The 15,396-nt window shown below is 45.7% G+C and overlaps 1 protein-coding gene across 1 annotated transcript in view; it reads right to left on the bottom strand.

Moving 5' to 3' along the window:
• The window catches only part of LOC133464847 (interphotoreceptor matrix proteoglycan 2-like), a 58,014-nt gene extending 43,217 nt beyond the window's left edge, over positions 1–14,797 (bottom strand). Inside the window, exons 1-3 of the mRNA XM_061747034.1 lie at positions 14,169–14,797; positions 2,629–2,892; positions 125–291 (exon numbers count right to left, since the gene is read on the bottom strand). Coding sequence (XP_061603018.1) covers positions 125–291; positions 2,629–2,892; positions 14,169–14,232 — 495 coding nt within the window. The 5' untranslated portion in view covers positions 14,233–14,797. The remainder of the gene's footprint in view (positions 1–124; positions 292–2,628; positions 2,893–14,168) is intronic.
• Positions 14,798–15,396: the final 599 nt, after the last annotated feature.

The following is a 15,396-nucleotide window of genomic DNA, read 5'->3' as shown; positions in this document are numbered from 1 at the left end:
CTAGCTAGGAGTTTAGAGGTATAAATGTTACGGTTCCTCACCCTGGTTATCAGACTCATATGTTCCTCGGAGCTGCTGAAGTTCCTGGCCAGGAGTTTAGAGGTATAAATGTGATGTTTCTTACCCTGGTTATCAGACTCAGATGTTCCTCGGAGCTGCTGAAGTTCCTGGCCAGGTCGGAGATGCACAGCGACTCCTGCTGACACACATGGACCCATCTCTGGTACTCCGACGTCCCCGGGATCCGGTCCAGGAAGATCCTGAAGGCTTCCCAGACGGCCTCCTGGCACACTGGAAACACACACACACACACACACACACACACACACACACACACACACACACACACACACACACACACACACACACACACACACACACACACACACACACACACACACACACACACACACACACACTCAATAATTAACACACTGGAAACACACACCGTAATTAACCGTTTGTACTGTAATAGATGCTTTACAGAAGCCTTAACCTCTGGAGCCACTAGGAAATCCACAACAACTCCTTAGTGGCCTTGTGGGCCTAAAGAACTGGCAAGAGGACATCTAGTTTTTGAAGTGAAACAGGAACAGGAAATGCAGTTCCCCTACTGACCAGCAGGGTCTGGATTCACGGACCCTAACCCTCCATGTTAAAATGGCAAAAGTATGTACACTGTTACCTTTAAAGTCGGAATAATTAACACACCAGTCCTTACTGGCTGCAAAACCAGCTTGTCCCAAGGCGGCTAATCAAATGTTCATCGTTTTGGGCAACAGCGTATAACTAGGGGTGTGGTCTTGTGATTGACAGCTGGCTGTGGCCAGTGAGCAGCTTCACGAGTGGTGGGTCAAGTCCCAGCTTTCCCTACAAACCGTCCATGCACTGGAACCCCAATAGGGCTTGGTCGCCAAGTTGCATTCTGGGATGCGGCGGCCATGTTGGCAGCCTCGTGAGTGTGAACAAACAGCAGTGTAGTAGCAGTGTGGTACTTTACTGTCATACACATAAATGTCATTTATAAGTCATGTATATACACATTACTGAAGGGTGAAGGTTAATGTTGTTAACCAACTGCCGTTAACGACATTAACAGAACACTAACTGAAACGTCATCACAACGATTACAAGTAAGACACAACGAAGAGGGAGCACGTCTGTAAACGGCTAAGCTAGCTTCCAACATGGTGGCTCCGCCCAATGATGATGTCAAGACGGCCGAGTCCTATAGCCCCCCACCCCCCCCCCCCCCAACACTCCCTTGCAGTCCCCGGGCTTTAGCCCCCCCCCATGTGGGAAGAGCTAGTCCTAACCCTAACCCTAACCTCCACATCTACTGTTCCTCAACTGTCTGGTGAAATTGGACCTTGGAGACACGTCCACCAAGCCCCTTGGCCTCTACACCCCCCACTCGTCCTCCCTTTCCTTTGGTAAGCCATATTGGGTATTTTGAAAGGGGCTAAATGAAACCAAGTAATTTTCTTACCATGATCTGAAAGTAGATGTACCTTTTTCACCGGTTAGATAGCTAGGTGGTTAAAAGTACCATATTGACCCGAATATAAGACGACCCTGATTTTTCAAGACTCAAATTTGAAAAAAGACTTTTTTTTAACACCAAATTAAATTTTTATACAGAAAATGATTACAGTACATCTGAAACAAATGATTATAACAATATATTTGAGAGAAAAAGCATGTTATTTTGCCTCATTCAAATCATGATCTTGAAGTTTGTATCATAACTTCTTCGACCCACTTTTCTCCAGATTGTCGCTACGTTTCTCCATTTTCTGTTATCTCTTCTCTTATTTTCTTCTCTTTTCTTTCTAACCGCTATTTTTATTTTTCTTCTTCGTGACAGGGATTTGCTTTTGCCTCGGGAGTTAAGTTCAGCATTCGCTTTAAATATATCTGGTGCCATCTAGCGGTGTGAATGGGTATAACGTCTAGACCCCGAATGTAAGACGACCCCCACTTTTTCAGTCTTATTTCAATGCAAAAAACACTGTCTTATATTCGGGCCAATAGGGTACCTTGTAGCTGGTAGTAGGGGGTTAAAAGTACCTCAAAGCTGGTAGTACAGGGTTAAAAGTACCTCATAGCTGGTAGTACAGGGTTAAAAGTACCTCATAGCTGGTAGTAGGGGGTTAAAAGTACCTCGTAGCTGGTAGTACAGGGTTAAAAGCACCTCATAGCTGGTAGTAGGGGGTTAAAAGTACCTTGTAGCTGGTAGTAGGGGGTTTAAAGTACCTTGTAGCTGGTAGTAGAAGGTTAAAAGTACCTCATAGCTGGTAGTAGAAGGTTAAAAGTACCTCATAGCTGGTAGTAGAGGGTTAAAAGTACCTCATAGCTGGTAGTAGAGGGTTAAAAGTACCTCGTAGCTGGTAGTAGGGGGTTTAAAGTACCTTGTAGCTGGTAGTAGAAGGTTAAAAGTACCTCATAGCTGGTAGTAGGGGGTTAAAAGTACCTCGTAGCTGGTAGTAGGGGGTTTATAGTACCTTGTAGCTGGTAGTAGGGGGTTTATAGTACCTTGTAGCTGGTAGTAGGGGGTTTATAGTACCTTGTAGCTGGTAGTAGAAGGTTAAAAGTACCTCATAGCTGGAAGTAGAGGGTTAAAAGTACCTCGTAGCTGGTAGTAGTTCTGGTGGCTGGCCAGCACCTCCTCCAGACTCTCCTGGGGGCAGATCCTCACTCCGGACTGGAGAAACACCGACCTCCTGGATCGACCGGAGCTGGACGCTAACGCTGACCTTCTGCTGCTGCCGGACGCTAAAGATGAGCTTCTGCTGCTGCCGGACGCCTTCAGCAGATCCATCAGGGAGCTGGAGGTCTCCGGTACGAGTCCCGGGTCCGTTCTGAGTCCCGGGTCCGTTCTGATGCTGCCGCCTGGAAGAAGATCAGAAGACTTAATTTCTTTATTCTGTGTGAATTGTACATTGAATGTGTGTTTCTGAACTATGCACAACGCTGAAATAATTTGGGCTAACCCTTGAAAAATAGAGAAACCTCTGTTGTTTTGATTGTTTTTACTTTCTTGTTTTGTTTGGGGTTTTATTTATTTATTATTTTTTCTTTCTTTCTTTTTTCTCTTTCCATTTCTCATATAAAACTAAACTGAGTGTTGCTTTATGATAATCTCATAAATACCTGACTTGTAAGGAAATATGATTCGAATGCTGGACAATGATTCAGCTACTCTTGATGTTTCCTCATTGGAAGGATTTTGAAAACCAAATAAAGATAATGTTAAAAAGAAAACAAAACTGTACATGTTAGAGGTTTCAGTTGGGTTAACATTAGAATCCTCTTTTTTAAGGTTGTTTTATACATAACATCATAAAAATCATCTGATTATATGCAAACATGACTCCTAGCTGGCTCGACAAGTGTCTGAAGGCAAATGCAACATACATTTTCCAAGGTGCGTCACTGTTTAAGTGACAAAAAACGGAACAAAAAGAAAAATATCTTTGTAGTTCAGTGTTTTACAGTAAAAACGATTATTCACAAGTGGAAAACAGACAGACAGTTGTGAATGTTCCCAAACGGTAATATCCCTGCAGGTTTACCCCGAGTTCAGACTGGAATAACAATCCTGCAAACACACCTGCTCACCCACCTACACACTCACTAACCCTAACCCTAAACCCTAACACACTCACTAACCCTAACCCTAACCCACCTACACACTCACTAACCCTAACCCTAACCTACACACTCACTAACCCTAACCCTAACCCTAACCCACCTACACACTCACTAACCCTAAACCTAACCCTAACCCACCTACACACTCACTAACCCTAACCCTAACCTACACACTCACTAACCCTAACCCACCTACACACTCACTAACACTAACCCTAACCCACCTACACACTCACTAACCCTAACCCTAACCTACACACTCACTAACCCTAACCCTAACCCACCTACACACTCACTAACACTAACCCTAACCCACCTACACACCCACTAACCCTAACCCTAACCCACCTACACACCCACTAACCCTAACCCTAACCCTAACACACTCACTAACCCTAACCCTAACCCTAACCCACCTACACACTCACTAACCCTAACCCTAACCCTAACCCACCTACACACTCACTAACCCTAACCCTAACCCTAACACACTCACTAACCCTAACCCTAACCCTAACCCACCTACACACTCACTAACCCTAACCCACCTACACACTCACTAACCCTAACCCTAACCCTAACCCACCTACACACTCACTAACCCTAACCCTAACCCTAACCCACCTACACACTAACTAACCCTAACCCTAACCCACCTACACACTCACTAACCCTAACCCTAACCCACCTACACACTCACTAACCCTAACCCTAACCCTAACCCACCTACACACTAACTAACCCTAACCCTAACCCACCTACACACTCACTAACCCTAACCCTAACCCTAACCCTAACCCTAACCCACCTACACACTCACTAACCCTAACCCTCACTTGATATACACAGTTTAAGCTTTTAAAAACTAGAAAATTCTTTAAAAAAAGGATTTTCTAACCACAAAACAAGAAAACAAAACTAATCAAGATGTTTATTCTGAAGCTTTTGATATACCAGCTTTGCCCCAAATCATCCATCCATCCATTATCTATACCCGCTTTATCCCTTGCGGGGTCACGGGGGTCTGCTGGAGCCTATCCCAGCTCATTTTAGGTGAGAGGCCGGGGTTCCACCCTGGACAGGTCACCAGTCCATCACATCACATGTACAGAAAAACAACCAGACACACTCACACTCACACCTAGGGGCAATTTAGAATGATCAATTAACCTAGCATGCATGTTTTTGGACTGTGGGAGGAAACTGGAGTACCCTGAGGAAACCCACGCAAGCACGGGGAGAACATGCAAACTCCACACAGAAAGGTCCTGCTGGCATGGGCGTCAGTTTGATTTCAGAAGTGCTGGGGACATTTACCATAAACCCGAGTAAGGTTTGAAAAGTGCTGGGTACGAGCTAGGCCCATTACTTCCGAATTGAGGTTTCATGATAAATAATAGGCATTGCATTAGATGATGCGTATTGACGCGATATTGTCCCCATATTAAAAGCCATCTGCGCGGTCTTATTTAGGTCGTCAGAAACATCATCATGGGTTGGGACAATTCGTCATGGGTATAGGGTTGCCACCTTTCAGAAATAGAAATAAAGGACACCCCAATTTCAGCAGCGCAGGAGCCAAAAAAAAGCCCCAAAACTTCTAAACTGCATAAAAATGTGTTTATTTTATATGAAAAACTGTGTTTCTTTAATAGCATTGAACTTGCATGACTGTACAGACAGCCAACCATATAGCAGCTGAAATAGCCTCCTATGCTACGTATGTCCACATCAGCCAAGGTGTAGAATATTGCTTCAGGTGAAGAATATGGTGTAAAAGTTAACTTATTTCAATAATTCAACTAGAATATGGTGTAAAAGTTAACTTATTTCAATAATTCAACTAGAATTTGGTGTAAAAGTTAACTTATTTCAATAATTCAACTAGAATATGGTGTAAAAGTTAATCTATTTCAATAATTCAACTAGAATTTGGTGTAAAAGTTAATCTATTTCAATAATTCAACTTAAAAGGTGAAACTAATATATTACCTAGTCTTATTACATGCAAAGCATGATATGTTGAACCTTTATTTGTTATAATTTTGATGATGGAATTGTTTATTGATTTCATAAAATATTCTCTAATTTATTTTTTATTTGCGGTTTTCATAAACTGTGAGCCATAATCAGAGACGGCGTCTCGCTGCTGCAGGAAACTGCTGCACGGAGATGAGTGACGGACACTGGCTGATTTATGGTCCCGCGTTGCACCAACGCAGAGCTTACGGCGTATAATACGCGGGGACGCGAACGTACGGTGCGCGTCGCACGCGTACCCATCGCCGTAGCCATGGCGTCGATTTAACGCGGAACCATAAATCAGGCTTAACGCGGGCGCATTGTCAGTTTTCTTTTCGTCTTTTCAACTGAGCACGCAAACACAAACTGAGGGTGCAATGCTGATGCTTATGCACCCTCGTAGAACCGGGCCTGGGATAATATGTGTCCGTATTGGTTCAATACGGAACTTTTAATTCCCAATTCCCAACTCTTACCTGGAGGTGAAGCCCGAGTCCTCCCCGTCTGGCACATAGAAAGATCTGGGCACAGACGCAGCAGGTCCTGTTGTCGCGCCACTAAGATTTTGCTGCCTGGCCTTAATGTTTCCTGTGTTTTATTTTGTTATTATTGATCAATTTAGTGTTGATGTGTGTGTGTGTGACAGACGTGTGTATGGGGCGTTAATGAAAATACGAATCTTCACCTGCAACACCAGCAACTTCTTTCATCGCTCGTTACACTGTAACAGACTGCAGACCGCAAGCGCAGTGTGTGGGAGCGGAGCGGATTCAACATAGTTGCTAACAGCAATGGGGGCTGAGGGCGTTCTTGAGCAGCTTCTGAACCAAAATTCAGCTTCTGCACCAAAAGCGGCGTTTGCACTTTCTCTACTTAATTTCTTTTTTTTTTTAAGTGGTGGGGACAAATCTGCTCGTCAGACAAAGTGGTAGGGACGCGTCCCCACCGTCCCCGACGGAAATGCCGCGCCTGCCTGCTGGATCTGGGAGTCGAACCGGGGACCTTCTTGCTGTGAGGCAACAGTGCTATCCACTAAGCCACCGTGCTGCAAAAAAAAAGGTTCAGTTCACACCTCACAGCTGAAGACCCAAATCAGTGTAAAATAGTCAGTTTTTAATTTCTTTTTGATTTTTTTAATTATTAATTAATACGTTTTTTTATTTACATTTTTTATTTACATTTTTTTTATTTTGCATTTTTTTTTATAAAAAATTCCATCCATCCATCCATTGTCCACCGCATTATCCGAGTCCGGGTCGCGGGGGCAGCAGTCGGAGCAGGGATCCCCAGACTTCCCTCTCCCCGGACACTTCCTCCAGCTCTTCCTCCAGCTCTTCCTCCAGCTCTTCCGGGGGGACTCCAAGGCGTTCCCAGGCCAGCCGAGCGACGTAGTCACTCCAGCGTGTCCTGGGTCTTCCTCGGGGTCTCCTCCCGGTGGGACATGCCCGGAACACCTCACGAGGGAGGCGTCCAGGGGGCATCCTATACAGGTGCCCGAGCCACCTCAGCTGGCTCCTCTCGATGTGGAGGAGCAGCGGCTCTACTCCGAGCTCCTCCCGGGTGACAGAGCTCCTCACCCTATCTCTAAGGGAGCGCCCCGCCACCCTGCGGAGGAAACTCATTTCGGCCGCTTGTATCCGGGATCCCGTTCTTTCGGTCATGACCCAGAGTTCATGACCATAGGTGAGGGTGGGAACGTAGATCGACCGGTAAACTGAGAGCTTTGCCTTTCGGCTCAGCTCCCTCTTCACCACGACGGACCGATACAATGACCGCATTACTGCGGCCGCCGCACCGATCCGCCTGTCGATCTCGCGCTCCGTTCTCCCCTCACTCGTGAACAAGACCCCAAGATACTTAAACTCCTCCACCTGAGGCAGGAACTCTCCCCCGACCTGGAGGGTGCAAGCCTAAAAAATTACTTTATTTATTTTATTATTATTATTGATTGTTTTTTTCATGGTAATAGATACCCCAACTTCTCTGAAACGTAAGCGTACATCACGTGAGACAGGTTTGTTATATCAACACCTGCAGTTTAGTGTTAGTGTGTAAGTGACAGGTTGCAGCTTCACCTGTGCTTGTTGTTGAAGTTGTTTATTTCTAGTAGGATAAGCCCCTTGAGTTGTAACAACTCGTTTACGAGGGGGGTCCTACACAAAAAACATCAAGACATAACACAACTCAGCACAATACAGTGAAAGGAGACAAGACAATACAATACAATACAGACAGGGAAACAAAACAAAAACAAACAATCAAACCAAAAAAAAACAAACAAGACAGACATATACAAAAATCACTTCGACAAGATTGCAACCAGAGTTTGAACAAATATTAGATAAGAAAAAATAAAAAATATAAAAAAAATATTTAAAAAAAAATATGGAAAAAAAAATATGGTGACAGAGTTAATGAAAGCAGGAGCAGGGTGTTTCAAGGTAGGTGGATAGGACTTGATAAAACAGATTAATGATTGCGATGATCTGATAACTACAGGTAGATGGTTCCAGTCGTTTGGGCCTTTGAACTTGAATGCTTTTGTACCCACTGATTTCCTATTGTGAGGCACTGCAAAGTAAGGATAAATAGATTGCCTGGTTTGATAATTAGATGTAAGTTGTAAAAAATACTGTTTTAAATAAGGCGGGTAATCATAATAAATACATTTAAATATAAATTGAAACCAGTGTGTCTGTCGTCGAGTATGAAGAGAGGGGAAGTGAAGAGACTGGTACATTGAACAATGGTGCGTATGATAAGGACAGTCCAGTATAAATCTGCAGATTCTATTGTACACTTTGTTAAGAGGAGCTAAAACACATTTAGAAGAGGAAAAGTAAACAACATCACAATAATCAAATATCGGAAGGATCAGTTGCACAACCAGTCTCTTTCTAACACGATTTGTGAAACATTTTCTGGATCTATGTAACATGTTCATCCGACAATTCACTTTCCGTACAATACTTTCAATATGTGATTTAAATAACAAGGTGGGATCCATCCATACACCAAGATATTTAAATTTATCGACCTTCTGCAGAAATGTGCCATCTTTACAGAATATAGACAGTGAACTTGATATAGATTTCAATTTCAAGTTGGAACCAAAGATCATAGTGACAGATTTATTTTTGTTAAGAAGTAATTTGTTGCACGAGAGCCAGTCTTCAAGTCTATTAAAGTCAGATTGAAGAATGGCCTGCACTTCCAGTGGGTCAGATTTTGATGTATAGATGACCGTGTCATCAGCATACAGTTGTACGGAAGAATTATTGAAGATGGATGGTAAATCATTAACATATATAGTGTATATGTGCATTTGTAACAACAGGAGTTTAGAAATCTCCTTCAGCCGTCCCTCTAGTGACATTCATTATTTCACTAGTAGAACGTTTGGCTCAGACCTCTTCATGCCAGATACCAAAGCATCCTCAAAACCAGCTGACATAGTCCCTGGTCCCGGTCCAGGGTACCAGGGTCTCCTGGTCCCGGTCCAGGGTACCAGGGTTTCCTGGTCCCGGTCCAGGGTACCAGGGTCTCCTGGTCCCGGTCCAGGGTACCAGGGTCTCCTGGTCCCGGTCCAGGGTACCAGGGTCTCCTGGTCCCGGTCCAGGGTACCAGGGTCTCCCTGGTCCCGGTCCAAGGTACCAGGGTCTCCTGGTCCCGGTCCAGGGTACCAGGGTCTCCCTGGTCCCGATCCAGGGTACCAGGGTCTCCTGGTCCCGGTCCAGGGTACCAGGGTCTCCCTGGTCCCGCTGGCCTCTCCTCAGAGGAGATGAATAACACCATAGTTATGAATGTAACTGGTGAGAGGATACAGGAGCTCTTTAATTAAGAACGTAACCGGAGAAGCACTCCCTTCAGATGTGTTTAGTTATAAACCCCAGATCCAGCCAGATCCAGTCAGATAAGCTCAGCCACGTGGAGGAACGACATGAACAGTGATGGATGTTCCCAGAGCTGTTGCTTAAGCCCCGTGAGCAGTCGCTAGACAAGTGTTAGTAATCGCTGCACCTCCGTTAGCAGTCGCTAGACAAGTGTTAGTAATCGCTGCACCTCCGTTAGCAGTCGCTAGACGAGTGTTAGTAATCGCTGCACCTCCGTTAGCAGTCGCTAGACGAGTGTTAGTAATCTCTGGACCTCCGTGAGCAGTCGCTAGACAAGTGTTAGTAATCGCTGCACCTCCATTAGCAGTCGCTAGACGAGTGTTAGTAATCTCTGGACCTCCGTGAGCAGTCGCTAGACAAGTGTTAGTAATCGCTGCACCTCCATTAGCAGTCGCTAGACGAGTGTTAGTAATCTCTGGACCTCCGTGAGCAGTCGCTAGACGAGTGTTAGTAATCTCTGGACCTCCGTGAGCAGTCGCTAGACAAGTGTTAGTAATCGCTGCACCTCCGTTAGCAGTCGCTAGACAAGTGTTAGTAATCGCTGCACCTCCATTAGCAGTCGCTAGACGAGTGTTAGTAATCTCTGGACCTCCGTGAGCAGTCGCTAGACGAGTGTTAGTAATCTCTGGACCTCCGTGAGCAGTCGCTAGACAAGTGTTAGTAATCGCTGGACCTCCGTGAGCAGTCGCTAGACGAGTGTTAGTAATCTCTGGACCTCCGTGAGCAGTCGCTAGACGAGTGTTAGTAATCTCTGGACCTCCGCGAGCAGTCGCTAGACGAGTGTTAGTAATCTCTGGACCTCCGTGAGCAGTCGCTAGACGAGTGTTAGTAATCACTGGACCTCCGTGAGCAGTCGCTAGACGAGTGTTAGTAATCTCTGGACCTCCGTGAGCGAGTAGTTAAGCCCCGTGAGCAGTTGGCAGATCTCTGTCAGCAGTCACGGGACTTCTGTAAAGGGTTCCACCCAACCCAGGGCTGGCTTGAGAATGAGCAAGTGATCCACAAGTCACAGCTGGAGCCAGAAATTACAACAGATTAATGCTCCAATGTCCCGATCACTAACAGTCACGTGCAGCAGTGTGATAAACGGCACAAGCAATTATGACCAGCAGAGAGCAAGAGAGGGGATCCAGGAGTTAGCTGCTTATCCCGTCTGAGCCGAGAGAAACAGCCCAAACACGACGACTGACACATCCCCAGATTTACCACCTGGGATGAAACTCAAGTGCTGCCTCCCTAACCCTAACCCAGGTGAAGAGGGAGGAAAGGGGGGCCGGACATAAAGTTACATACAGTCTTCTTTCTCAACATCAGTCAGGTTTTAGAAAGAGACATTGCACAATAACTGCTGCTAAAGTTGTGAATGATATTATTGAGACACTGGATTGCAAAAAATACTGCGCAGCTCTCTGTAGCGGAGCAAGAGGGGGTTAGGGGGGCCGGTGGCCCCGGGGCCCACAAGCTCATAGGGCCCAATGATAGGGCCCCGTTTTGTGTGATACGTTCATATATAACCGCAAATTGTAGGTTATAATAACGATCAAATGTGCATTGTGCGGCCAGTGAAGGCTAATTCTTACTTTACAACTGTCCTGAACGCATCAGGGCTGTGAGCCAACCAGGGCCGGATTTAGCGAGGCCCACTAAGGTGGGCAGACTGAAATGTAGGGTGGGCGATGCTGCCCGTGCCGCAATGCGGGCGGGTCAAACCCCCAAAATGCATAGAAAACTATGCTATCATCATATCAGTTCATCTATCTTCTCCACAGTATGCTAACCCTTCCTGACACTACCCTCTGAATTTACCCGGGCTTGGGATCGGTGTTCTGCCAATCCTTGCTACCTGCCCAGAAATGCTACTTTGTGGTTCTGCGCATGCGCACAGTTGATTTTCAAAGTTTGATTGCCACAACCATCATTTCTTGCACGATGTAAAATTGATAATATGGGATGTTGAGTATTTGATCCATCAAAATACACTACCCATGACATGAATTGCATTACACATTTTGAACATTATACGATACGAGTCATTGGCCTTTATTTAACCAGGCAGGTCATTAAGAACATTCTTATTTACAATAACGGCCTGGAATGAGACAAGGACCACTTGGAGGAAAGCAAGTGGGCTAGGGAGTTAAACACAGAAAAAAACAAAACACAAAAATTGTAGCTCTGCAAAGGTAGAAAACCACTAGCATTTTTGGCAAAGCAGCAAAAAATGGCAGAACACCGGCACAAATAGGACACTGGCTTGTGCCCTGTTGAGGCTGCATTTATTTTATGTTTTTTGCTTTTCTTTTTTTATCAATCAATCGTACCCTACGGCATAGGCTCTGCGTTGATGTAAAAGGTCCCGCGGCAGGCTGGTGGCTCCAGAGCCTGCACAGTACCGCAGCACCGCCACCTGCACCGGCGCTCTGCGGTGCTGTGCAGGCTCTGGAGCCACCAGCCTGCCGCGGGACCTTTTACATCAACGCAGAGCCTACGCCATAGGGTACGGCATAGCCTACGGCGTAGCCTACGGCGTAGGGTACGTGGCGACGCGCACCATTCTGCATTGGTTTAACGCGGAACCATAAATCCGCCTTCAGTGTCTGCTGTTCTGAACTTCTCTGTTGTCGCATTTTGCTGGGACGTCGGGTCCCTCCGCAGAGACACAACTTTTGCGGTATGCGTTCATTGTTGTGTCTAAAAATGATGCGAGAGCCCACCCAATCAGAAACGGTACAGATATTCTGTGATGTTTTTTTTATATTTATAAAAAAATAAAATTATAGAAAAATAAATGATCCCCATAACTTTGATTGGGTGGGCAGGACGTACGTTTGGGTGGGCACAGCTAACCCCTGCCCCCCCCTAGAACCGGCCTCGGAAGCCAACGCTGATTGGCTGTAAAGCCGGATTTATGGTTCCGCGTTACACCAACGCAGAACCTACGGCGTAGGCTACGGCGTAGGTTACGGCGTAGGGTACACGGCGATGCGCAACGTACGTGTGCATCGCCGCGTACCCTACGCCGTAGGATCTGCGTTGGTGTAACGCGGAACCATAAATCAGCCTTTACAGTTACAGCCAATTTGCCGACTCGGCAAATTTGCGGCCATGAAGGAGATGAGCGCTAAACTTTAAAAGAGGACTAAGCATGTACAAAGTTTTGAATGTTACCCCGTTTTCCTCGTTAACTGGATTATTTTGGGTTATGGAAGAGTCGACTGCCGTTGGTGAGTCAGTGTAACCTTCATAAATAATGTATTTATCAGAATGTTGTGTAGCCTTGACCTCCTCAGTCTATTCTCTGTTATAGAATCAGAAATTATGTTACAGACCGCTGTGTCTATCTATCTAAATAGATTGTGTAATTTTAGACCAGTTATGTTTTTTTGTATTTAAGCTGAATCAAAGATGGAACTGAGTCAGTCCGTGAATATCTGAGTTTTCAGCGCCGTGTGATTGACAGCTGTCAGGCGTGTGTGTGTGTGTGTGTGTGTGTGTGTGTGTGTGTGTGTGTGTGTGTGTGTGTGACTTTACTCTGCTTTCTGCAGCATAGGCCTATAGGCTTGGCTCAATAAAAGTGAGAATAAATGTAGTTTGATGGGCAGGATGATGTTGTTGAACGTTAAAATAACTATTCTACTATGTATGTGCAATACTCCCATCCTTTCAAGGGCAATATTATTCTACCATTCATTTAAGTGCAATATCCCCCCACCCATCCATGTACATTTTTTTATCCTCCCATTCACTCTTGTTTATAGTGTGTGTACATATATATACATTTATGCTTCCTTGCTTACATAGTCTTTGCATGTGTGCACTTTGACGGAGCTGCTGCCTAATTCCACTGTACATGTACATTGATAATAAAGGCTTTCTATTCTATTCTATTTTCTATTCTATCATAAGGGCCATGGAGAATGCTCCGCCCCCTCTGGACTGAGACCCGCGCTCGCCGGACTATAAAGAGCAGCTCGCTCTCTTTCTCCATAGATCTCTTCTCCCTCAGACCTGTCGTGGGTCTCAGCACCTTAACGACGTCCAGCACCTTAACGACGTCCAGCACCTTAACGACGGCCAGCACCTTAACGACGTCCAGCACCTTAACGACGTCCAGCACCTTAACGACGGCCAGGCTGCTGCTTATGTAACCGTAATAGGCTTTGCACTCCATTGTGACCAAACTTAGCACAAGTATATTTAGTTGTAATCATCAAATCCTTTCACCGAACATCTTTCTTCAACAAAGTAAAAGAAAACTTAGTAAATAGAAACAGCTTTGAGACTTTGTTCCGTCCTGACTGAGCGGTTGCTCCTGAAACGACGTTATCCCGTCATGATTCTGTCATGATTCTGTTATTCTGTCATGATTCTGTTATTCTGTCATGATTCTGTTATTCTGTCATGATTCTGTTATTCTGTCATGATTCTGTTATTCTGTCATGATTCTGTTATTCTGTCATGATTCTGTTATTCTGTCATGATTCTGTTATTCTGTCATGATTCTGTTATTCATGATTCTGTTATTCTGTCATGATTCTGTTATTCATGATTCTGTTATTCTGTCATGATTCGGTTATTCTGCCTATGAATCTCACTCACCTCTGATTCCAGCTGCCGTTGAGGCGGCGGCTAGCAGCAGCACCAGGCCGGCGGTTCCCAGCATCGTCTACGACGGTTTAAGGACCCGAACGTAAATCCAGGGGGGGGGGTCTCAGGTGGACCTCATGGGACCTCCAGGTCCTGAGGGACCACCGCGGCCCTGGTACCCTTCGGGGGCTGAGAGGAGCCCTGGTACCCTGGTTCAGATGGCCCTGGTACCCTTCGGGGGCTGAACGGAGCCCTGGTACCCTGGTTCAGGTGGCCCTGGTACCCTTCAGGGGCTGAGAGGAGCCAACAGAGGCCGAAATCCTGCACACGGACCAGCGGGGCCCTGGTACCGTTCAGGAAGGAGCCCGACGGACCACTGCGGCTCTGGTACCCTGGTTCAGGTGATCCTGGTATCCTTCAGGGGCTGGGAGGAGCCTGACGGAGGTAGAAAGTCCTGCACACGGATCACCGCAGCCCTGGTACCCTGATTCAGGGAGCTCCAGATGACGGACTACCCGAGGCCCTGGTACCCCGGTTCAGGGGCTGAACGGAGGCCGACGGAGGCGGCAGAAGTCCTGGATGCGGCAGAAGTCCTGCACCCGGCAGAAGTCGTGCACCCGGAGCTGGAGGTGTGGCAAGAGTGACGAGGTTAAAAAAGTGGCCACTTGTTTCAGGAATAATCTGTTTATCTGCTGCTCAGACTTAATCCTTCTTTACCCCGTGGCCCTGGCAGCGAACACGTCATCCTGTTAGTGGCTTTCTGGGGGCATCTGTCACCGGGGAGGCGGTTTGGTCTGGACTCTGTCAGCCGGGGCGGCGGTTTGGTCTGGACTCTGAGGCTGGAAACTCTCACCCGCCTGATAGTGTGGGGAGACGCCTACCTGAAACAACCGCTCCAACGGTTGGCAGCCCCTCTATACTGGACATTAAGCCTGTGTTGAAAAAAAACGATTTTCCGATTCCGATTAAATTGATTCTCATATTAATTCCTAAAAGTCGATTTGTATGTCTAAAGATAGATTTATTATTATTTTATTTATTTATTTATTTTTTTTTATTTATTTTTTTATTATTTTTTTTCATCATTACATTTTCAACTTTTGGTATTTTTTGTTTATGCCCAAAAAAGGAATGTTTTGTTGGACACCAGAATAACTGGTGCCATGTTTTTTACTTTAAATATGTTTAAAGGTATGAAAACATTGAAGTATTCAGTTATAATTGCATAAATTGTCTATAT

This window comes from Cololabis saira, chromosome 18 (genome assembly GCF_033807715.1).
Source record: "Cololabis saira isolate AMF1-May2022 chromosome 18, fColSai1.1, whole genome shotgun sequence".
NCBI classification, from domain to species: Eukaryota; Metazoa; Chordata; class Actinopteri; order Beloniformes; family Belonidae; genus Cololabis; species Cololabis saira.
The sequence above is the reverse complement of the archived record's forward strand: the minus strand, read 5'-3'. Positions and strand labels throughout refer to the sequence as shown.